We start from the raw sequence: 25,470 nt of genomic DNA on the forward strand, positions 1-25,470 counted from the left end.
GCTCTTCGATTCAATGATGTCGAGGAACGTGAGAGTGTAAACTAATTATCTAGTACTATTCTCCGACAGAATTGAATGTTCGATTCGTTTATTTATTTATAAACTTTGTTCATTTCATCGATAAAAATTTCGTTCTACAGATAAATTGACGGTCATTGTGGCGCTTTGAAATTTAAGGGTCTTATTCTGTAATCCTTAAATGACATTATTATTGAACGATTTTTATTACAACACTTTTTCCTTTTTTTATAAATGATAATTGTTATTCATTAACAATAAAATAGTTATAAAATAGTCATAAAATTGTCGCTCAGCATCACTCTAACAGTTATTGAATTTACGACAAAGTCGGCGTAGGGTTATTGTTTTGATGAAAAAATTTTTATAATATTTCACAATATTTTTAAATATTTACCATATTTATTTTAAATTTATGAAAATTTATGAAAAAATATCTTGAACTTTCTCAGATTTTATAAATTTTTCTAAAAATTATAAAATGAGAAATTTTAGAATATATTTCAGAATTTACATATATGTATATAAAATGTAGAAATATATAGACTTTTTTAACATTTCTAAAAAGTATTCCAATTTGTATAAAAAATATAAGAAATTTTGTAAAAAGTTATAAAATCATACAGAAATTCTAAAATTTATATAGAAATTTTGAAAAATTGTATGAAGAATTCTCTAATTGTAAGAAAAATTTTTGCCAGAAGGAATAAGAAAATTACATAGGGTGTTTTTTGAAGTCCGCTCACAAATCATATAGCGCTATTCCTGATCAAAAATCGATAGTGAATCTTCATACAATAAAAGATTGGTATCTGAAATGATCCATATTAAAAGACAAAAACAAGATCTCTCAATAAACAAAATGAAACAGATTCGTTACCAGAATTTTACTTATAAATTATACAATCTCTCTCTCTCCTTCATAATTACCTTCCTTCTCTTTCTTTTTACATTCCCTCTCTCCTTTCTTTTTCTTCTATTTTATTTTTCCCTTTTTTATGCTCTCTTTTCCTTCTATTTTACCACTTCTTGCTTTGAATGTCGATTTTATATTGTCTCAGAACACAGACGAGAAATGACACTATTTTTCATTCTCTTCGCATTGTCTAATAATAGACTGTTTACTCTTGAAATATATTTTATATTAAGATCCACATTTTAAGATATTTATTCATTTTCAATTTAGCTGCTACTAAATTATTTTAAATATATATAAAGTAGGATTGTATATCTTACAACGTTTATTAATTGTAATTTAGTTTATATTTCTTATTATATTATATTACTCAGCTCTATCACATAGTTTATATTACTTATAATTGTTTTTTTAACAGAAACAATAATTATGCGTTCTATTATATACATAACCAGAAAAACATAATGTTATCGATACCACATTCTACATTTACTGCAAACGTAGTTGAAATTATGACAGCGTTAATACTGCGAGAGAGAGCGAAGTATAATTTTTAATTTTATATATTATTGTAATAATCTAATTTAACATTAATAATGATCCAATAGGGATCGAAACGTTTGTTTATTTTTGTCTTTTTGTTTATAGCCGGCACATCAAAGTTTTATATTTTAATGATATGTTTATTTACTAAATATATATATAAGGTATTCCGAAATTTGAGAGTAATATCATTGCAGCTTGAAACTTCGTGAAAAATTAAGTATAATAAAAGTGTAAGCCATTTTTTCTCAGTGAAGTAATTTTTTAAGTATGAACGTTTAAAGTTTGACTAATGATAAGCGTTAAAAAGTCGTCATATGTCATGTGTGTGCAATGGATTAGATACTAAATAAAACATTACCGCGGTACGCACATGGACAGATGACTCTTTAATCAATGTTTATGATTAGTCAAACTTTAAAGTTTATACATAAAAAACTACTTTACGGAAAAAATGGCGTACAATTTTATTACTTAATTTTTCATGAAATTTTATTCTGCAATAATATTACCTTTGAATTTCGAGGCACCCTGTATATATAGCTGTTCCTTTTTTGCAAAGCAGTTTAAAAATAAAACAACCAGAAAAGAGCAATACTGGTGTCAATGTAAAAAATTTTTTTTATTAATTAATTTACTAATACAAAGAATAACGTTTTCGACCTTTACTTGGTCTTTATCAATTCTTACACGTAACAAAATGAAGCCTTTAATCCGAAATAAAAAATATTCTACATTACGCATTGTAAAGCCAGCGTTTAATGAAAAAATAAGAGATATATATATGCGTATATATATATATATATATATACACACACACACATACACTTTCTTCTTTCTTCTTTTTAGACAGCCTGTGTATATATATCGGCTCCTCTTTTGCAAATAAGATATATATACATATATCTTGGCTTCTCTTTTGAATAAGAAAAGTTTTGCGACAATAATTCAATAATTTAATATATATTGTTAAGGATTACGAAATAGGACCTTAAAGCTTTCTGATTAACATCTGAGTTAAAGACTTGCATTTGTTTGCAACGGATTAATATTTAAATAGCCGTCGCATCTCGATTTGTTCACTATGCATCGCTATATATACCCGCGCATGCCATACGCACGGGCATGTATACATACACACGTTTCATTTGCCGCAATTTTCAACAAAATACGCTTTCTCTCATTGAGAGGCCTTTGGTTCAATCGTAGATCATGCGCACATCTAACAGTAAAAACAAAGTACGATTACACAATTCAACAAAAAATAACTTTTTTTTCTAACATCAAAACGAGACTAGTTATTTCCCGCAGTTTTTTGGATGCTGAATTTGAATCTGGTTGTAGAATTACTCTATCACGTTACAATTTTGAGAAATTTGCGGTTTAAAGTTACAAAAAAGGATTATTTTCACATATTTTGTCATATTATAACTACGAAATGCTACGTGCTGAAGAAGTTTTCTTGCAATCAAAATTTAGTATGTTATTAGGATTTTCAACCCTCAAAAGGAATTTTTTGTGTCCGTTATGGTTAACAAGTTATTTATTGTTAAACACAGAGTCTATTGCGGAAAAGCTATGAATCAGGAAATACATGAAAATAGCCCTTTTTGCAACTTTAATTGTAAATTTCTCAAAATTGTGTCATATAGTAATTGTATAACCAGATTTGGTTTCAGCGTCTAAAAAATTATGGGAAATGACTAGTCTCGTTTTGGTGTTTTCTTTTGTTGAACTGTGTTATCAAGTATATAAACTATCAAGCATAAAGTATGTTTCTCTTTTTATCTTCTCGCGAAACAGTCATGCATACTCGTCATCTCTTACTTTATATTTGTTGAAACGATCATTGTGCACACACCGAAATGCTGATTCGTAAGATAAGTACGAGTGATGACAGGTTGAGCATGCTCATGAGTTTAATCGAATTGTGTAAAGCCATAAGAAGTTTGCACCTCGATTTTAACTAATTTTCGCTTCTAATAATTCTCTCTGGTAATAATTCTTCTGGCCGTCGCGAAAAACATCTGTTTGTACTTTAATATTTTGTCGAAATAAAAACTGACGTAAAGTTAGTGAGAATCAAATGTACGGAGAAATTAAACTTTAGTTAGTTTAGATCCGAATGCACCAATATTACTTTAAATTTAAGCAAGGTTTAAAACTCTCTTCCTTTCTGTTTTTTTCTCGATTTTAAAAAAAGAAAAAGTTTTAAACCTTCTCGCAGAAGTAATGTTGGCGCAATCGGACCTTAGATAAGCAAAAGACTGATTTATCGTCCATTTTGCGTATAAGATTTAAACGTTAAAATATTTATATCTTCAAATTTTTTATGCTTTTAGGATATTAAAATATTTTGTTTTAAAATATTTTTATTAATTATATATAATTTTCATTAATTTATCAAGATAGGTGAAAGGATACATGAGAAAAGTTTTTTTAGATATGAATTTTTGTTTTGAACGCTATCACTTTCAAATATTATTCAATTGCCATAGCGCTATCGACTATGATAATTTTATTTAATACATTATCAATATATACCATAAGACATAGATGTTAACTAATTCGACCAGAATAACATATTAGACTCATGGATCATTTATGTTCCATGATTTAAGCCATAATACGCATACCTCAAACCGAACTCTCTGGAATCATACTTATATATTATGCTAAATTGTTTATTTATATATGAGCCGTTTATTTTGAAAGTGACCTAAGTCCATTTATCTTTAAATTGAGATATTTAAGAGTTTGCGTTTCAATAAAATTAAAAATATACGTATAGGATACCAACATGTCACACTGCTTAAGTGTATCTAAGAGAGTTAAATTTACAATTCCTATTAAAATAATAGCAATTATTAAGTGAATAATATGTGTTTTCTTACTACAAATGGAGTTAAGCCACTTTCAAAATTAACAACTAGATTTGTTATAAAATTTGAAAGAGCCCAAGTCCATTCGACAATTTAAAATGCTTCAAATTGAAAAAACAATACTCAATTTATTTTATATTATTTCTTTACAACACTTCAAAAACACAATTTATGCAATTCAGGAAATCTTCTAACTATATAAATTACATAACAATTTACTGCTCATCTACATTTTGTGTATGCGGGAGGGATTTGAAGAAGTCATGGTGCTCCGGTAGTATATATCGTAGTAAGTCCATCATGTCCTTGTATTTCGCTGTTGAAATTTGTCTTATATTTTTATAAAGTGGTGTCAATACAATATTTTCGAATTTTCTTGGTCTACCCCGACGTGGTAATAAATCCAGGATTTTAAACTCTGCATTCTCATCCATTGATATCTTATAGAAAATTTTATATGGTTCATTTCTCAAAAAACGCATCCAGCATATTTTTAACCAATTTATTGTTTCTCCGTTAGAATTCTTTACCCTTTTAAAAACTGCGTCCTCCAAAAATCTTGTTGATATGAAATCCTCTTGTTTCATTTCATTTAGAATAAAGTTATTACCTTTCCGGCACTTTTTGATAACATTATAATAATCTTGGGGGACAAACAGTAAATTATTTTTCTTTAATGACATTTCTACGACGCCAAAATCTCTATCATTCGGTAAAAATGAATGTCCTAATACTAAAAATTTGTGGTCTATGATTTCCACATTATAATAGATTGGACTTAGGCCACTTTCAAAGTAATGTTTTTAATTATTGAAATAATTGCGAAAATTTATGTGTCAGAAATTATCGTATACTCTGAATATACTTAACCGCAAAATGTTGTTTATGACAGCTAACTTCAAGTTGTACACGCTAGTACAGTCAACAACAAAAAATTGACAAATGGACTTAGGCCACTTTCAAAATAAACGGCTCATATATTGTAAATTTGAACTTAACGCTCTATATATTGCTTATTTGCTATAATAACAATATAAGTAAAAAATTATATATTTTTCGCAATAAATTATTTACAGCTTTTTCATTACTTATTGTGTATTCACATTGCGGTCTTTGAGACTTTGTTGAAATTGCTATCTTTGAGTTTCTTGAAGAAAAAGAATGAAAATATGAAGAAAAAAAAAGAAAGAATATACTTTAAAAGAATATTCCTTTATTCCTCTATATCAATTATTATCAAAATTTTTTATCTACACATCCATTATCATAAAAAAGAGGCATTATCATGGGAATGGTGGACAGAGGTTTTTTTATTGTCTCATTCTAAATATCATGATAAGAATTTTAGATTTATTATAAATACTTTACTTGAAAAAAAAAATAACTATCCACTTAAGTTCATTTTTCAAACTATAAATTCAAGATTCAAAACTCTATTTAATGAAAAGACAAAGGCACAACAATTATCCATGGATTTACATAAAAAAGAAACCCCTACATCATGGTTTTTATTGCCCTACATCCCTTCAATTTCTGATAAATTTAAGGATATTACAAAAAATTTGAACCTGAAACTTTTTATAATTTAAATAAACTCAGTTGTTTTATCAAAACACACAAAGACATTCTCCCTAAAGAATATAATAAAAACGTAATATATAAAATATATATAAAATATATATACTGCGTTTTTATTATATTCTTTAGGGAGAATGTCTTTGTGTGTTTTGATAAAACAACTGAATTTATTTATGCACTCTATTGAGTGCAAGGATTACAATGCATCTTATTTAGGGCAAACAGGCAGACTACTAAAAATAAGAATCCAAAAACCGTCGCCACATTAATAGCACCACAGATACTAAATTGGTATAATTACAGATTACAGAATATCACTAAAATATGAATTTGACTGGGAGAATATCAAGATCAAGAACATTTTTTTAGGAAGGAGATTGATATCCGAAACTTCCACATTCGGATTCAAACTAATAATCTTAATATGCAAACAAATACAGATTATTTATATCACGCATATCTTTCAATTTTAAATAATTTACGAAAATGATTATGTTTATTCTTGGAGAGAGAGAAGCCTAGTATGTTTGCGGAATATTTATGTTTTTTAGTTTTTTAGTTTTCTTTGTTTATATAATTGTTACTGACGTGCTATTTTTGGTTTTAACATTCAGTCTCTTTATTATATACTCACACACATTATGTTCAATTAAATTTCATTGAAGATGACTCTAAACCGAGTCGAAATGTACGAATCTACGAATGGAATCTCCGAATCTGATGTATAAGAAGATAAACATTAAAATTGTAAAAGAAATATCACGCTCCAATTACTGCATTTACTCTCGTCCTGAATTTATTGATTATCAAAATTGCATTTTAAAATTAATATAATGTTTTAATGATTCAGAACATTAAAACTTATTTTTTAGAAAACTTTGGTTTTCGAGTTATGTTGTTGTAACAAATAAGCGATATAATATTCTATACCGTCGCGTCTTATAATATTGAAAATTAAATCTAATGCGTCTTGCGAAACGCGCCGCGCACCGGCCAAGTTAACCTTTTCGATACGGCTTTATTTTTCGTCACTAGGTATGTCTCCGCTGTACGGACAGTCGAAAATCTCGAGTACGCTGTCACTGTACGGGACAACTGTGACACGAACGTCACTTCATCGGAGAAGGAGCATAGCAATTAAATTTTACTGCGTAATGTAAAGTATTGTTGGAAAGGAATAATACTTTAACATGTTTTATAGTAATAACACTTAAAAAATTGTTAAGCTAAAGTCGTCATTAGTGCACAGCGAGCGTTCAACGCTAGACGACTATAGTCGTCATTAGTATATAGCGAGCGTTCAACGCTAGACGACTATAGTCGTCGTTAGTATCGAAAGGGTTAAACTCTTCTCTCAGATAACATCTAACAAGCCTACTTTGAACGTAAGATAACGTCTTATTTTTACGAACAGTTTTATCTGTGTGAAGATCATTGGAGACGAGAATACGATCAAATTGCTGCTGTTCTACGCTCTCCCTATCACATGTCGCTCATACATTACATTTTCGTTTCACAATACTTAGCCTGTTCTGTATATAGGCTTGCGACATGCTTCTCTGCTAATTCTTCCATACCTTTCTGACGAAAGTTTCACGCTTCTCTGAGAGTCCAGTCACGCCTCTTAAAAACACAAGATATCACCCTCCACCGTTCGGTTCTACATCTCCAAGACGTGTGTCCTGGATTTCCGCGGTCTCATTCCTATCATTCCTGTCACACTTTTGGATAAAAAAAATCCAAGAGCGTGGATATAGTCGTCCAGCAGAACCTCATGGCAATGTAGGCCAGTATGAGTTTCAGTACTTGATGACTCCAGTATAATCTATAATAAGAGTTGTTTCTTATCTGTTTGTTGTTTTTGTAACTAAATAATGAAATTAGATATATAGTTCTAATGTAAATTTAATTCACAATCTAACTAAAATATAACATTTTCGATTTTAAGTATATTTTATAAAAAGAATAAAGAACAAAGAATAAAAGCATATTAGAGTATTGGCTTGGAAAATATGTTGATTTAAGCTCTACTTTTTTTTAATAAACTAAAGGAAATTTGAAATATAAGATATGACAAAGTAGCAAAGAAAATTGAATAAAAATATAACTACTATACATTTTAATATGTAATTTATTTGTCAAAGATAAATTAAATTTATCAAACATATATATACGATATTTCTACAAGGTAATTTTTAAAAATTACATAAACAAATGTTTCAGTAATTGAATGTTAAGAATTAAAGCAGACAAGAAGTTAAATGAAAATTTTCAGTTTGTTATAAAAACATAGGATTAGAAAAGTGGACTATAAAGGATGTTTTCCAAAGATAATTGAAAACTTCGTACCTTTGCCATTTGATGCGTGCCTGCGGTAAAGTATCTAGGGGATCCTTAATGAGATACACCCTTATTCCGCGAATATAAGTCTCGAAGTAAATATTCCAATCGACATCTCGCATATCGCAATAGAACTTTTCACGATCTTTGAATGTGAGTTTCCCTATCAGCGCGTGTAATCGATCATTGGTAAATTTCCATTCTTGCGTGGCGAAGTAGTTCAGCACATCCATAAATTTGTGTATCTTCTTATAAACTTTAAGTAACCTTTAATACACAATCTGTGTTAAATAGTGATCTGCATAAACAACGTCGGAATAAAGGTATGGCGAGCGAGGCATTTGCCTCATGCAAAAATTTTGATGGGACGCAAAAATGGCAATATAATTTCTTGCATATTTTAATTCGTTACTAATGGTGATTTTGGTTTACGGTCTACTTGATGCTGCAAATATAGAATTGGCTTCTATTTTAAATGTTTCAAAATTAATTCATGATTATTCTTTAACCAAATCATCCAAGTTTAGAGGTAGCAGGGGAAAAATATTTTTAACTATTTCGGTAAAGCAGCTCCATATAAAAGAAGTTTTAATAATTAAAAATATATGAAGAGAAAGAAATGGCTCAAATGATTAAAAATCAGATAAAACAATAAGGAGCCACAAAACAATTTCATATAATCTATAAACAAATGTTTCGACCTGACAAATTACCATGTTAATGGTAAAATTAAATCTGGTATGAAAACGCATTCACATTAAAAATCTAATTAATTCCTTCATCTAAAATTTGTTCGCTTATAAGAATACCGCAGCATTCTATAGTTATGTTCTTATTGAGATTACTATCAATACGCAAGTCTTGCATACGTGATGCGTGGATCATGGTTATCTTGCCATTAGGTCATGAGGGTAGTAAACAATGTTTATCGTTGGTGATCACTAATGCTAATGTAAACTATGATGTCTCAGGAGTGCGCATAATCCCCGCATGTTGCAATTATTTTTTTTATGCACAAGACTTTAAACTTGAACTGTTTTGTAATAAGTAATGCACAGTGCTTAGTCGTTACTTGTCTAATAAAAGTATAACGACATTACGAAGCACTACGTATTAGTTATTAAACCATCCCGGCTCTGCGCATAAATGTGAAATCATAAAAGCAAAAAATTCAAAAGCAACTCACTCTTTTATGTGATCATCTTCAATCGCTAAAAATTGTTTTAAATTGTTTAATTGTATATTTTTTAATTTAAAAACTATTATTAAAAAAAATATTTTATAGGTTTTTTAAATTAATAAATGAAATTTGTTCTTTAATATTAATGCTATTTTAATTTACGACTTTCCTCTTACTTTGGATACATAAAATGAAAAATTCATTTTATGTATTCAATTATTCTCTTTCTCTCTCTCTCTCTCTCTCTCTTTCTAACTTTTATAATATATTACCTAATTCTTTTTATCCTTACCTCGGTTGTCTTCCTATGCAGACAGTTGCGGTATCAACCAGTAAAGCTGGAAGTAGGTGCCAAAAATATACGAAAAAAAGATGAATTATCCTGTGTTTATTGTTTCTGAAGCTATAGTACCAAACCGCCCTGCTCGAGGGAATTTCGAGACCATACTTTGATGACATATTCTTTAGATCATCATAAGTTATCGGATTGTCCGTAGACACATAATTATAAATTGGGATGTCACTACGCGATTTATTGTTTATTCTGAAAAATGATGCAGCAATTATATATTCATATTTATAGTGCTGCTAAATCTTTCAAATTTTGTAGCTATTACAACGTCATAAATAAGATTCTATCCTGTGAAGTATGATGTGGATTATAAATAAACGCTTTAAATAATAAATTTATGTATCAAATTAAAGTTTTTCATATTAATAATGTCAAGTATCGCGTATTTAAAAAAAAGTATGTCGTAATATTTTATATATATATTATATATATTATATACCATATATACATATAATTATGGTATACTTTTTTTTTAGATATGCGACACTTGACATTAATATAAAAAACTTCAATTTAACACATATAAATTTATTATTTAAAGCCTTTAGACGATTTATATATGTATATATATAATATATAATATACATATATATTATATATATAATATAACTATATATATATAGTTATTCTAACATCAAACTGCACGTGATGCAGGCAAAAATTAAAAAATGATAATGAACACCTTTGATCATTCGCTACGTCCCATGCACATGCAATTAAAGCATTGACTGCTAAATCGGCAGGGACCACGTTTGCGTGTATCGAGCCATCACAATGAATCGATCGCAGCAATCCAGTTCCAGCACCCGCAGCAACTCCTGTTGGACCGTACAAATTGTCGATCCAACCTCGTGTCGGTTCCTGATACGTTGAGATCACTAGAAATAAAATATCAAATTACCTGTACAGTTTAGACAGTATTATGCAATTTTCAGTTAAATTTATTGTTGCGGATATAATTTTGTGTTATATTATTATTATATAATATTATTAATCATCATTAGCCTGATTGATCATCCACTCCTGGATATCAGTCTTTTCCAACCTTTTCCATTATACATGGTTTTTGGAAGAAAGAAATTTGGCACTAAACGCCACGCTTGCTATGCGTGTTGGCGAGTGTATGTACATATATCCACTGATATATAAGATCTATAAAGTTTAACGCCGGATCCGAACAGCGCTGGTGCTCAAAGATCTTTTAATAACCAGATGGAGTCATTTTCAGTTCCTTAAATGTGAAAAATCGCGTCCGTGGCCGCAGGTGGGATTGAACCCGGATTTACAGATCGCGAGTCAATCGCACCGAGCGGCAAGCCACTCGACGCCTCGACGAATAAATTATTAATACTATTTTATAATTATATCTCTATTATTATAATAATGTAGTATCTTGAAAACGATTCTTTTTCCGAAAAAATTTCTTATGAATTTCTTTTAAAAAATCTTTTTGGAAGAAACCAAGAGCTCTTATTATATTTTGATTTATATATTACATACTAAAATATAATATTAATATATAATGATATAATGATATTTTATCTATTGAATATTATTAATTTTGAATGTTATTATGAATAAAAATAATAAACAATTATGATATGAATTTAGACCGATGAGAATAAATCTAATTAAATTAGAGAAATCCTATATTCGACCAAAATGAAAGTTAGTGTTTAAAATTTAAATGTACTTCTGTGTGAATTTGTACAGTTTCTCTTATTTAATTAAAAATAATAAATTATGTATATGTATATACCAATAGCAGGACGAAAAATGCCGACCGGCAAATCACCAGTTTGCTTCCTGATCACATTCTCGGCAACTGCTTTCGTGAAAGTATAGGTATTAGGCCATTTTCCTAATAATCTATAAAGTTCAGAATATGAAGTTTTCTTTTCGTTCTCTCTCCGTGTACACTAAAAGAATTCAATCGAAAAAGGAGAATTCAATCGAAAACATTTCACTTACTGCGGAGTGATGTCTTCAGCCAATTTATCTTCAATGCATTCAATTAACGCAATTAGTTTATCGGAATCCATTGGCGGGTCATAAAACTTTTCCTCGATTACACTTTGTGGACAATTTGCATATGCAGTTGATACGTGTATAAAAGACTGGAAAATTGCATTAAATGGCGTCGTTTACAAAAATAGGTATGATCTATCATAAATGCATGCGATATATCAAGAAAACACAACCAATAATAACTGATTCTGCTCTAGTGAAAAATTTTAATAATATTTCATAATATTTAAAAAAATATTTAATATTTTAAATTTATAAAGATTTTCTCTTGAAAAAATATCTCACATTTCTACAGATTTTCAAAGTTTTCTTTGGGAATTATGAAAGGAGAATTCTAAGAAATTTTAAAATATTTTGTTTCAAAATTATGTATATAGAATTCACACACACACGCGCGCGCACATCTGAAAGATATTCCAATTTGTATAAAAAATCTAAGATATTATTTAGAAACTTTATACAGAAATTATACATTCTGAAAAATTTCGAATTATATATAGAAATTCTGAAAAATTATATGAGAATTATAAGAAAAGTTTTCATCAGATTGTTATTTGAATTAAACGGAAATATTGTTTTAAAGTAAGTCAATTGGACGAATAATAAAATATTTCATTATAATTTTTCTTTTCTTGAATATCTAGGCCTTATGATACCTTCAAGTTCGTGATCTCCTTGCAGAGATTTACAACGTCTCTTGTACTTCTGACGTTAATAGGCACTGCTAATTTCAATTTCTCGTCGAATCTGACCGTAGCTGCGACGTGGAAAACAATCGAAACTTCCCGGATAAGAGTGGCCCGATCTTGTGCAGATATTCCGAGATTCGATTGACTGCAGTCTCCCGCTATAGCAACGATTTGATGTCGGAACTTGGGCTGTTCGTCTCTAAGTTTTGAAAATACCTGCGTAAATTGAAGTAATAGTCAATCCATCAATTAAATTTAGAAAGTCAGGTGTCATTATTTCATTAATATCGATTCAAATAAGATAATAAAAAAGTTAATTATTGCACCCAAAAAAAATATTCATTTAGCGGTTCCGTGTTAATGTCAGAGGATTTTCCATTTATATATGACCTCAAGAGGATACTCTACAAAATAAAAGAATTTCGTATAACCATAATGTACTGGATTTAAGATCATTGCAATCCTTTCAATACTAGAAGAATGTTTTGCATGTACTGACATGCACGCATACTACGGTAGTACGTAAATGACAAACTTCTAACAAATAAGCGTGCCACTAGTATTTTGTATATTCTCTTATTTCAAAAGGCTGTTCGAGTTATTATAATAGAATTTTCTATAAAGGAATTTATTTTTGATCGTAGCTCATGTGTCCTCATTTTTATAGATGAATACATGTCATAAATACACGCAGCTGATTAATGTAAGATTTTTTGTTTAGAGGAAATACTAAGAGGAATTTCCCGCTCGGCAGATTTTTTTTTGAGTGTGAAAGAAATAATCTTCTAGTTTCGAAGATAAATAAAACGCTGATGCCAAAGTATTTGGTGTTCATCGATGACGCACGTATTATACGTGGAAATTTATAACGGAATGTAGACAATAAAGATGTTTGATTTATTTCTCAAATTGTGATATTTTAACATTACGGATTTAAACGATAAAAATTATCTGTTTATCAAGACAAAATTTAGACGATTCAAAATGTAACTATGTATTAAAAAATTTATTAAATACGTTAAGGACAGGATCCGCTTGTTTCTAAAATAATCTAAAGGCTCACCGTGTCGTCAAAGATTTCTTCGGTACGCTGGTGTACGTCCTTGCCTTTCTTCGGACGTACCAGTAGGTAAATCGACGTTACTCCAGGACATGTTCTGAGCAGCTTTTCGATGAGCAGCTTACCCATGAAACCGGTACCGCCAGTGATGAAAATACTTTGGCCATAGTAAAATTCTTGAATCGGCGATAGTTTCTCGTTGACCGGTGAATTTTCCGTTGGCGATTCTGGTATGCAATCCGACTCAACGATGGTTACCTCCTGGCCGTCGATTCGATCCAAGAGCACCTCCACCATCTCTTCTACGGGTTTGCACCTGCAATGAAGGAGCCACATTTGTTTCTATCGATTCAATTCACTTTATATCCAATTCGTATTCGCGGTTTGGCGCATTACGAACCGACGCGCCGAATTTAAAAATGACTTCCTTTTTCGTGAGTTGTCTTGATTGATTAGTCGATTTGCGTTTGCGTCGATCGCGTCGCGTCTCGCCTCGCTCATTATCACCTGTACGTGGACAAGGCGAATTCGCGATCATCAACATCATTAACGTTGACAGATGGATACGTGCACCATGGTGAAAATTATTGGTGAGAGATTGTATTATTCCTGTTTATGAAAAGCTTTATCACAACTGTTATACTGTTTATGAAGAATTTTACTGATGGTTGCACTGTTTGAAAACACGTTGCGAAAACCTGGCAAACATCTGATTAAATATTTTACAAACTCTTAGAAAATTATAATGGAAATGTTTGAGATTATGTCGTTAAATGCTGAAATATTCCATAAGAAATGCTTCAAAACATGATTGAAAATTTGATTTCGGCGTGCACATCAAAACAGTCTCACAACATTTTCTAAACATTGTGTTCATAAATAGGAATCGTTGATAAATGGACGTCGTAAAGTTGAAGGAAAAAATTTCAAGTTATCAAGAAATAAATTTTAAGTTATTTTGATCAAATTTTGTATATTTCTAATTGTAAGACATCAAAATAACTTGAGTAGAGTTTTCAAAATTTTTGAAAAACATGAAATTTTTTTCTGTACGAATACTTTTTGCACTCACTATAAATTAATTGATCGTCGATTTAATAATAATGTTAACTAGCATCTTAAAAACCTGTAACATGCGAAAAATATCACTTTAGCCGGAACTTCTCGAATTCCGTGCGAACGTCTTCCGAATTTGATTACTGAGGCACGTGATGATATTAATCACAATAACAATCTAAATTATACATATCTGAAAAAAGAAATGTTTTTTTAGGTGACGTGCGATAAACAATATTAATTGAGAGGTTCGAATCCGGATTCGAATTTCGGCTGAGATATAATATGTTTCCCGTAACAAGTTGTATTTTTAGGTTTTTAAAATGCTGATAGCGTTATTAAATCGATGAGTTATTAATTTAATTGTGAGGTTATTATTTTAGTTTATAATTATAATTTCAAGTATGACAAATTGAATCGGCACTCAATCTATAGAACTGATTTGTATTTATATATTCACATATGAATATTACTAATCGTAAGCATCAAGACCGGTATTCATAGTCCATTCTTATTTCAAGATCGCTTAATATTTTAGAATGTTAATATAATTCTGTAATTGATTCATGACATTTTAGGGCTCTTCTTAAGATGGTCTTAAATATAAAAACTGATTTTGAATACCGGCCTAAAGTCTATATCAAACCTATGAGTTCAAGATTACGATTGATGGGGTTGTCCGGTTCTATTTTAGTCAATCACGATGAACTGCGTCGTGAATGAAATAGGACTGGGTAAGTGTCAATCATAATCGTCAATCCGCAGTCTGATATGGACATAGATTCGCTTTGATCAGAAATGACTTTCTTCTCTGATATTTGTGTTTAAACACTTTTCGATCTAGAAATAATTTGAACGGTGGAATGTTTTAAAATTTATTATAAATTTTAAAAAATGTATCATTTGAACAATAAATTATTAGAAAAAGTATGGAGCATCTTTTTCTTAACAGTAATTTTGTAATTACATATTTAACTTCGGAAACCTTTTGGAATAGAACACACGTTCGTGTTAAATATGAATGTTTGTTTAAAATGATTAATACCATCACATCTCAAAACACTGACTGTTTACGTAGCATTAATGAACTTCAAATAAAGCGAAACTGGAGACTTGATATTACTTTGCAATCAAAAATTCTCTAAAATCAAGTTTTATGATAATCAAATAATTGTTTAAAATTTTATCCGTGATGACTTGAATCTACCACTTTGAATTTTTTTATTTTGTCAATATCTTTATTAATCTTTCTCTTGGGATATTATACAGAGTGAATGTAAAATATTCGTACAAGGGAGATTTTATAAAAAAAAGTCTTATTTATATATAATTTGTAAAAAAAAATGTTAATTAGCAATTTTATATAATGAGTACATTCTGTCCTAATATAAACAAAAAAGCTTTGCGAAACTGTATAACCTTAAAAGCTAAATTTATCGAATGCAAGAGATCTGGGTTCCATTCCCGACCGATGTAATATTGTTCGCAATAAATTATTTACAGATTTTAATATGTTTATAAGAGAAACAGGGATGGTAATATGGGCCTTCCACAAAAAGATATAAAAAATTGTTTTTGTTTAAAAAAATCAATTTTACAAAATGAACAAAACATAAAACACCGTAGAATGTATGCGGATGTATACGTACTTTCGTATATCGGTTACTCAGTATTAAAAGTCTAGAGTAGAGTAAAAGCACTAGATGTGGATCATCAATTATGATTTCGTTATTTATATTATGATATCATGCGCTAATTATTTTTATTATTTTTATAGGATGTAGTAATGCCTCCAAAAAGGATAAAGTATTTGATAAATTGATACGCAATTAGTACATAAAGTTTAATTGTGAATAATTGTCATTACTTCATTTAATTAAAATTAAAACATACAAAACGGTACTGAAATGAAATAAGATCATTCTTAATATAATCTTTATAATCAATTATAATTATTAAATATTTTTTATTATTATTGTTCGATATTGTTCTGGATAAAAATTGAATTTTTTTTAAAGAATTATCCTTTTTAAAGAATTAACTAATAACCTTACCCTCAGGGCTGGGTATTTTTGCATTTAAAATGCCATTTAAAATGTAATTCTATTTAAAATGCTAAATGTAAAATACTTAAAAAAATGTATATTAAAATGTATGTAAGGAAAACCATTCTGTATTTGAAAACTATTTAAAATATCTATTTACCCATTTTACATATAAAGTGGATTCGAACGAGAAACATTTTACATTTTAAATACATTTTTTTAAGTATTTTATATTTGGCAAATGATTACCCAGCTCTGCTTACCCTGTATAAACTATAGATGACAGTAGAAAGCTACATTCGATTTATTCATTATTATTTTGATATGAAAATCTCTAAAAAGAGAGGCAGCAATCAGCACGCTTAAGGGACCACATTATTAGCAAAATGCTATGCTATTGTTTAATTTGCATTTGCATAATTCGAAATGTATGCAGCCAAATAAAGTATTAAATAACAAAGAGCACACTCAAATATACATATATTCATGTAATAATATGCTCAAGTTCATGAAAAATGAGGGAGTATGTATAATTAAATGCTAAAATATATCTTAAAAACATTTCAAACTGCTTGAAAATAAAAATGCGTTATGGTAAATGCTGACTATTGCGTATTTTAACGTCATGATGTAATGGCGAGCTTCTGAACAAATAATTCCGTAGGCGTACGTAATCACTAGAATTCGTCACTTAAGCGGAGATATTAAAAGGAACCATTATTACTGGAACCACTACACTGGTCATAATATTATCTTATTTTCTATATTTTAATTATTACATATCTTTTTAGGTAAAATAATTTTTAGAAGTATATAATCTATTCTTTGTTTTTATTCTTTGTTAATTAATATGCACGTTCTAAAAGGTTTTCTCTAATAAGGTTTTTTTAAAAAGATTTCTTTTGTGTACAAATAAATACTTTTTGCATTCACTATATGTACATATGCAAAAGATATTGTGTTATCTCGCTCAATTTATAGAAGCAACTAGACATTATATATTATTCAAAAATTTTAAGATAGGATACATAAAATAATTTCTCATTCATAAAGAAATTATAGATACATATTCTCAATGCGTTCAGATTTCTTTTTAACCTGATGAGCCATCTCTGTTTCAAAATCAATGTCATTCTGTCAATATAATAAGACGAAGTGCAAACCAACAAAATTATATTCGTATCACAACAAGGATAACTGATTCGTTCAGGATATCGATTACAGAATGTCAATTTAATTCATTTAGGAGGATTCAACGTGCTTGAAATTAATGTTTTCGTCATCTTTTGATAATATTAAAAATAATTTATGCGAATTAACGAACATATTCATGTCATGATGTTGCAAAGACAGCTGATTTTTGATTGTAAAATTTAACCAATTTAATTTTGGAAGAATTTAATGGCTCGAAATGAATGTTTTCGTCATCTTTTGAAGATACTGAATAAGATTGCCTCTGTGCGAGGCAACAAATCATATTCATGTTGCAAAGATAATCGATTCGTTCAGGATGCCAATTTAATTTATTTTTCAGGATATCCGACGCACTCGAGATCAATGTGTTTTCGTCATTTTTTAATGATATTAAAGATGATCTGTGCAAACCAACGAAAGTATATCTATTCAAGTCGCAAGGACGTGCGTTCAAAATATTTGATGTTAGTTTAATTTATTCAGCAGACTCCATTGCGCTTTGTTGGAAATCTTATTGTCTTCCTCTGTGTGTAATTCTTATGCAACAACTTATCGATACTTTGTTCTCCAAACGCGTACTTTTATTAGTGTGGAAAAGCAAACGTTGCACAGTCGTTTTCACAGTAAGAAAATAGCAATATACCGCTGCGTATACACTCCCCTATGTGGAGGGCAACCAGTTAGAAAGATACGTCGTCTTCCAAATATTTCGCCAGGTAAAGAAAAAGTAAATATCCTCTCGACGAAGGACGCTGTTCCTCGAAGCCAATCCCGGTACGTAACGTTTGAACAAGACTCACAGCTCACGCTCTCGTCAACGGCGCGGCGGTATACACACATTTACGTAGTATGTACATTCCATCGTCCATCACCGGAAAGCGATGTTTGCCAAGGCGATTTTTCAAGAGCTCCTTCCGATACGTACCGGAGTGCATGCAAAGTCGGTTAAGCCGTGTTTACCGGTAATGCATGCGTGGCTGCACCGCCACGTCATCCATGATTAGCGTAAACGAGCAAACGGAATGTTTTGTTAAGCACAAAACATTAACGCAAGACAGAACTGCGTGAAACGTGAGGGAATCGTTTTTATTGCGTTTCAATCGAACAAAAGATTTCGCATGAAACCCATCTGACGCGACTTGCCACGATACTTATAGGACCGGGAGATAGCTCCTTTTACCTATAGGATTGTTTGCCTATATCACTTTTGCTGACAGTTCGTTTGCGTACAAAAATTATTGCCTACAGCTCGATTGCTTACATGAATGTATTTTTGCGCACAAATAAAAATTTCAGAAACAAAGTCACATTTGCCTACACGTATTATTGCTTACATGAATCATTGCCAATAGTTCAATTTTCTACAAGCATTTTTGCGCACAAATAAAAATTTCATAAACGAAGTCAAAACCTTTATATGTATTATTGCCTACCAAACAATTGCCTACAAGCACTTTTGCGCACAAATATAAAATTAAGATTAAATTATGTAAAAAAATAATTCGTATTTTTAAAGCAGAGAATTTGTGTTTTAAATCAGAGAATTTGTTTTAAAACAAAGAATTTGTGTTTTTAAAGCAGAGAATAGTATGTAGGCAATCGAGCTGTACGGGCAATAAGTCTTGGTCTATAACTTTTCTATTCTTACGGCCTTAAAGCATAAGTTCTGTGGCCGATATATCGTCACTTACATCTTACAGCTTACGACTTAGGGCCTCGTAAAGCAAAGTTGTGGACTTAGCCTAATGCATGTAGATAATCGAGCTGTAGATAATAATACATGTAGGCAATTGAGCTGTAGGCAATAATACATGTAGGTAAATGTGACTTTGTTTCTGAACTTTTTGTTTGTACGCAAACGTGCTGTTGGCAAAAGTGATGTAGACAAACAATGTTGTAAACAATCGATTGTAAGCAAATGGGATCCTTTTTAGAACTGGTTATTTATATATGCGGTAAAAAAAGATTTGTCCAAAATAACTAAAACTTCACTGGTTCAATAAATCTACAGTCATAATATACGGATAGCCAGTTTTCTATGTTAATAAACTAACTTGTACAGCTGAATAAAATCAGCGATTATAGATAATTATAGTGATATATATATTTAGTGATTCAAGATTGAATTATTTAAAGTATTTTAAGATCTAACTTCGACCGCAGAAGGCTCTAATTTATCGGTGTGTCTCTCATATACACGGTCTAAAAATGATATTATGTTTATTCGTCGCCCCGAGTATGACGTTATTTTCCTATACATATATACCGATTATTGTGAAGAATATTACTAAGGCCTCGGTAGTTTAATGGCTCAGGACGCTCGTACGGAATACAAGAGATCCGGGTTCGACTCCCGGCCGAGGTAATATTTTTCGCAATAAGTTTAATTACAGTTTTTTCAGCATATTAACATCTTTGAAACATGATGCCTGATTGAGCATCGAAATTATTAGAATTTAATTTAATTCGCGAAATTACTACACGTGGTTTAATTGTGTTTAGTCCGGAAATATTTCGGTGCACAGTTCGTTAGACTACAATTATGATATGTATGTCTAGTACATACATATCATATTTAGTGATTCAAGATTGAATTATTTAAGCATTTTAAGATCTAGCTTCGACCGTATAGGGCTCTAATTTATCGGTTGTGTCTCTCACATACACGGTCTAAAAATGATATTATTATAGATAATTATATTTGTTATAATTACATAGTAAATTTGTTAATGCAGAATGCAACAAAAAATAACTTTCTACAACAATCAATCCAATATATAAATCAAAATTTTTAATAAAACGTACTAGCTAAGATGGCGCATACTTTAGCTACTTTAATAAATAAAACTTATGTTACACATTAACAATTTTCATTGTAGCAAATAATTAACTAAATCATCATATTGATAATTAGTATAATTACTTACAAAAATAATTTCTTTGTTTACCATCAAATCTTTTTAGTTATAGATAGATGTTGAACTCGCGCAGTAAGCTATATATAGCTTTGCTGAATCACAATCTATATTTTTTTCCATATAGTCGATTCTTGTTTTAAGCTCATCTTAAATCATGTCTCAAGATGCTAATTAACTTATGATATTTTAAGACAGTCTTAAATATAAAAACCAACTACGAATATCGGCCTAGAATCTGTTCGTAGATCTATAAGTATTGGGTCAAAACAAAAGTTCGTAGCGCTACGAATTTCAAAGTTTAAGCAGAACTGTATAACTTCATTAAAAATGAACGAAATTTTAAAACTTAAAAAACTTTTAAGACAACTTTCAGATCATTCAGTTCTTTATGAAATATTTTAAAGATGTTTTTTTAAAGAACTTTTTTAAAGATATCTTAAAGTTATTATATGCATTGATTTTAGACATTCTGCTAAATAAGTTACTTTAATGTAATGACAAATGGAAATATTTCATCTTAAAATTCGCATAGTCATAAATCAATGCATATGTATAATTAATAATTTCAAGTAATCAGAGTATTTTTTAAGATAATTATACTGATGTACACGATCATTTGTCTTAATGTTAGTGAGCGTATGAAGTGCGCGATCACTATCGATGCGTGACTTATGGATGGGTTTCCGTTTAATCATGATCTATATAATTGGTTTTAAACTTTTATATTTCAAAAATTACTGCTCGGAACAAAAAATGGCAATTACTTTTATAACTTTTTTAAGAACTTTCTTGCTATGATTCTGATTCGCGAATTTCCGGACATCTTGTATAATAGACTGGACATTTTACATGAACCTTCATATAATCTATAAGTTTATATATTTATATAAGCCTTTTGAATGCTGCATTCAGCCGTCACGCACATCATAATAAACCTATGACGTTATAAACTGTTCGTTATATAAGTTTTTTTTTAAATTTTTGTTCAATTACTTTAAATCAACAAAACAGTTTTTAGTGCAAATATTATATATGTATAATTACTGTTATTTTTTTACAAAATTAAATAATTTCTGAAGCAGAACGCGAACGTAAAGATCTCATTATGTTTCTCTTCTCAATATTATTTTTATTCTGTAATTGAAGACAATTTTTTTATAAGCTTTTTTCATAAGCTTTTCAAAACGAACCCAGATGAAAAAAATTGTTAAACTTGCAATATTGCTAATCTCTCGTCGATATCTTTCATCCGAGACTTTTGTTTTCATGATTCATTGCCTACGTTTATTCATTCATATGAATAATGTACGGAGTGTACAGAGTCTGAATCTCTTCTCGGTGTTATATTCCTTACTCCAAGCGCTGCTTAGAATAGAAACTGATAATGAGAAAATGATACTGCTCTATTGATTTAAAGTAACTGAATATATTGATACGTCAAATTCTTGATATGACGCAAAACTGATACAATGTTTATTATTCGTTTACATGTTGACGTATTTTCATATGAACTCTTAAAATGCTTGTTTTTTTATCATACGAAAAGAACGATTTTTCTGAAATACCTAAAAATTTAGCTGAATACAGATCTCATAAAAATATAATTTTGTTGGATCAAAATATTTATGAAAAAACTTGAGCACGATGAGCATACAAAATATTTTGATATTCTAACAACTAGCTTGAGTATTTTTCGTAATTATATGGTCTAACAAAATTATCTGTATCTAGATAAATTTTTAGATACTTCAATAAAACTGTTCTTTCCGTGCATAAATGACGAAAGTCCTTAGTTCAATGATTGCAGATCACAACAGTAAATTCAAATGGTTAAGTCTAATTTTAAGTTTATTGAAACTCGTGTGACTTTGACCAAATTTTTCGCGCAAAGTGATAAGACTTATTTCAAATGTTGTAAACATTAAACAGTTCTTTGCATGTATTTATTTTCATTAATTATCGCATAACTAATAAAGAAACTCTTTTCTGTTCACATCTTTTAATCAAATCAAGCTTTCAATAAAAAAGAGGCCTTGTACTTCAAAGAAAGGTGTCGAAAAAGGTCTTTGAAAAAGTCGAAAAATTTAATTCTGTTTACCTAGATGTTTTAAGTATATTAGCGCATCGTTATGAAAACGGAATACATAATTTGAGCACCTACGCAGTACGAGAATGTTTAGGGGAGTATATTTTTCAACTGGTATTAAACGCGATACATTTGATTTTCTTGTAGCTCTTTGTACTAAATATGATTTTATAAAAAATTTGGTAGAGTATCAAATTATTTCTACTTATCGATGCATGTCATGTGGTGATACAAAAGTTACTACTAATAATAATTTTATTCTCTCAATTTCTATTAACAATTTGAACAATAAAAGTTTAAATCTTAACGATTTACTAAATACTTCATTTTCACATTGGTTTAAATTAAATGACAAATTATGTGAACGTTGTGGAAGAAATGATATATGATTTAAAAATAAAGTAACATTGGCAAAACAGATAATTATTATTCATTTAATTTCATTTTTATTATAAAATGGAACATTAGTGAAGATACCACAAAAAATTAATTTATGTGCTCTTCTGACAAGTAAAATATTAATAGCTGGACAGACATATAAAATTAAGAATGCTATATTTCATCATGGTCATTTTATAAGTATATATTTTATATTTGCAATGGAATTCAACATTAAATCTTAAAAACGAAGCAGCATAAAAAATAAGAAAATTTTATTAAAATAGCATAAGTTTTTATTTAAAAAAGTGAAAGTACAAAAAACTTGACGCTGGCAAATATAAAATTATAGAAAATATATATTTCGAGAAAATATATGTTCTTTTCGCAATTGGCGCAATTTAAAGATTTCATTTCATTTTTTTTTTGTTGAAATATGAGGGTAAGTCAATAAGTTTTTAGAAAAACATAGTAAAACACATTTTTTTTGATCGATTCATTTTTATTTCTCAACATAGTCTCCTTTCAGCTCGATACATTTGATCCAACGATTCTTCAACTTTTTCAAGCCGTCCGAATAATATGATTTGTCCAACCCTTCAAAATAAGCCTCTGTTTCGGCGATGAGCTGCTCTCTGATGGTGAATCTCTTTCCTCCGAATCATTTTTTCAGGTTTGGAAACAGGAAATAGTCGCAGGGGGCTAAATCTGGCGAATATGCTGTATGGGGAAGCAATTCGTAGCGGAATTCGTTGAATTTGGCCATCGGTGCCGGGCACGTGTGAACCCGTGCATTGTCTTGATGGAAGAGCACTTTCTTCTTCGCCAAATGGGGACGTTTTTTCTTTAAAATGTTGTTGAAACGGTCCAATAAGGCTGCGTAGTAATCATCATTGATCGTTTGCTTCGACGGAAGGTAATCGATATGAATTATACCATGTGCATCCCAAAAAACTGTGGCCATCACCTTTCCGGCCGAGACTTCACGGTTTTCGCCTTCTTCGGAATTAGTTCACCCAGTGAAGTCCATTGTTTTGACTGTTCCTTCGTCTCGGGTATGAAGTAATGGATCCATGTTTCGTCCACAGTAATGAATCGACGCAGAAATTCATCTGAATTACGTTGAAACATCTCCAAACATTGTTTTGAAATCGTCACACGGTCGCGCTTATGGTCCACAGTGAGCAAACGCGGCACCCATCTTGCCGATAGCTTTTTCATACCCAATTGTTCGTGCAAAATTGAAATCACTGTGCCATGTGATATGCCTGTGGCCTCAACAAGCTCGCGCATGTTCACTCGTCGATCAGTTAAAACAATATCGTGGATCTTATCGATGATTTCTGGTGTAACAGCCTCAATTGGACGTCCCGAACGAGGTGCATCACATATAGATGTACATACGACCACGTTTAAATTCATTCACCCAATTGTATACAGTCGCAAATGCTGGTGCAGATGTGCTATGAACATTATCCAACTTGGCTTTGATATCTTTCGGCGTTAAAATATGTAGATAAGTAGATGTCTTTCATATGTAAATGTTTGATCACTGCACGAAACTTGTTTTTTTCCAAAATTTTGCAAAAAATACAAAGGTTGTTCACTTTAATCGTCTACAGAAATGAAACCACGCGATAAATTCCGCTCAAAATTTGACAGTAATCAGCTGAAAGATGCTACTTGTCAAAAAGTAACGTGACATGACATTGCGAGTGCCCTCTGATAGATTTTCTAAGAACTTATTGACTTGCCCTCGTATATGTACTGCAGAGATGTAATTTATAATATTGTAAAATAATTTGTGTAACGGCTTTTTTGTGAGATAATGACGCACTTAGTGCCATTTTTTCCTTTTTTTTTAAAAAATAATTTTGTTGAGTTTGTACAACCGTTGTATTTAACCGCAAATTATATAAGTTCGTAAACATCTAAATTTATCGAATACCGGTTTCGATTCTTGATTGAGCCTTGAGTGAGGTTGCTTATAAGATGTTAATTGGTTCTATTAAACTAATTATAATATTCAAGACAATCTTAGTAGATAGAAAAAACGGGGGGCGAGTCGAATGCATACCAGAAACGCGACTGATTGTGAGTGAAAGTCGATCGTGAACTTCGGTGTTTCTTTCCTACGGAATAAAAATCCGAATGGATGGCCGTCTTTAACGTGTCAGGTTGTATAGGCGTAATGACGAAATGAAAAG

At 30.2% G+C, this 25,470-nt stretch overlaps 2 protein-coding genes across 2 annotated transcripts in view; both read right to left on the reverse strand.

The window, feature by feature from the left end:
• Window positions 1–6,828: 6,828 nt before the first annotated feature.
• Window positions 6,829–25,470, reverse strand: part of LOC108723470 (putative fatty acyl-CoA reductase CG5065) — a 32,695-nt gene continuing 14,053 nt past the window's right edge. Inside the window, exons 2-9 of the mRNA XM_018449267.1 lie at window positions 13,590–13,902; window positions 12,494–12,742; window positions 11,781–11,926; window positions 11,569–11,678; window positions 10,492–10,687; window positions 9,750–10,001; window positions 8,287–8,544; window positions 6,829–7,762 (exon numbers count right to left, since the gene is read on the reverse strand). Coding sequence (XP_018304769.1) covers window positions 7,654–7,762; window positions 8,287–8,544; window positions 9,750–10,001; window positions 10,492–10,687; window positions 11,569–11,678; window positions 11,781–11,926; window positions 12,494–12,742; window positions 13,590–13,883 — 1,614 coding nt within the window. The 5' untranslated portion in view covers window positions 13,884–13,902 and the 3' untranslated portion in view covers window positions 6,829–7,653. The remainder of the gene's footprint in view (window positions 7,763–8,286; window positions 8,545–9,749; window positions 10,002–10,491; window positions 10,688–11,568; window positions 11,679–11,780; window positions 11,927–12,493; window positions 12,743–13,589; window positions 13,903–25,470) is intronic.
• LOC108723454 (uncharacterized) lies at window positions 24,227–24,685 on the reverse strand. The gene has a single exon (XM_018449235.1). The coding sequence runs from the start codon at window positions 24,683–24,685 to the stop codon at window positions 24,227–24,229; it is 459 nt and encodes a 152-aa protein (XP_018304737.1).

Source organism: Mycetomoellerius zeteki, unplaced genomic scaffold, assembly GCF_001594055.1.
Source record: "Mycetomoellerius zeteki isolate Tzet28-1 unplaced genomic scaffold, Tzet1.0 scaffold241, whole genome shotgun sequence".
Classification (NCBI taxonomy): domain Eukaryota; kingdom Metazoa; phylum Arthropoda; class Insecta; order Hymenoptera; family Formicidae; genus Mycetomoellerius; species Mycetomoellerius zeteki.

Coding starts and splice junctions, on each gene's coding strand:
- LOC108723454 (XM_018449235.1), bottom strand. CDS start 24,685: ATGAATTTAAACGTGGTCGTATGTACATCTATATGTGATGCACCTCGT.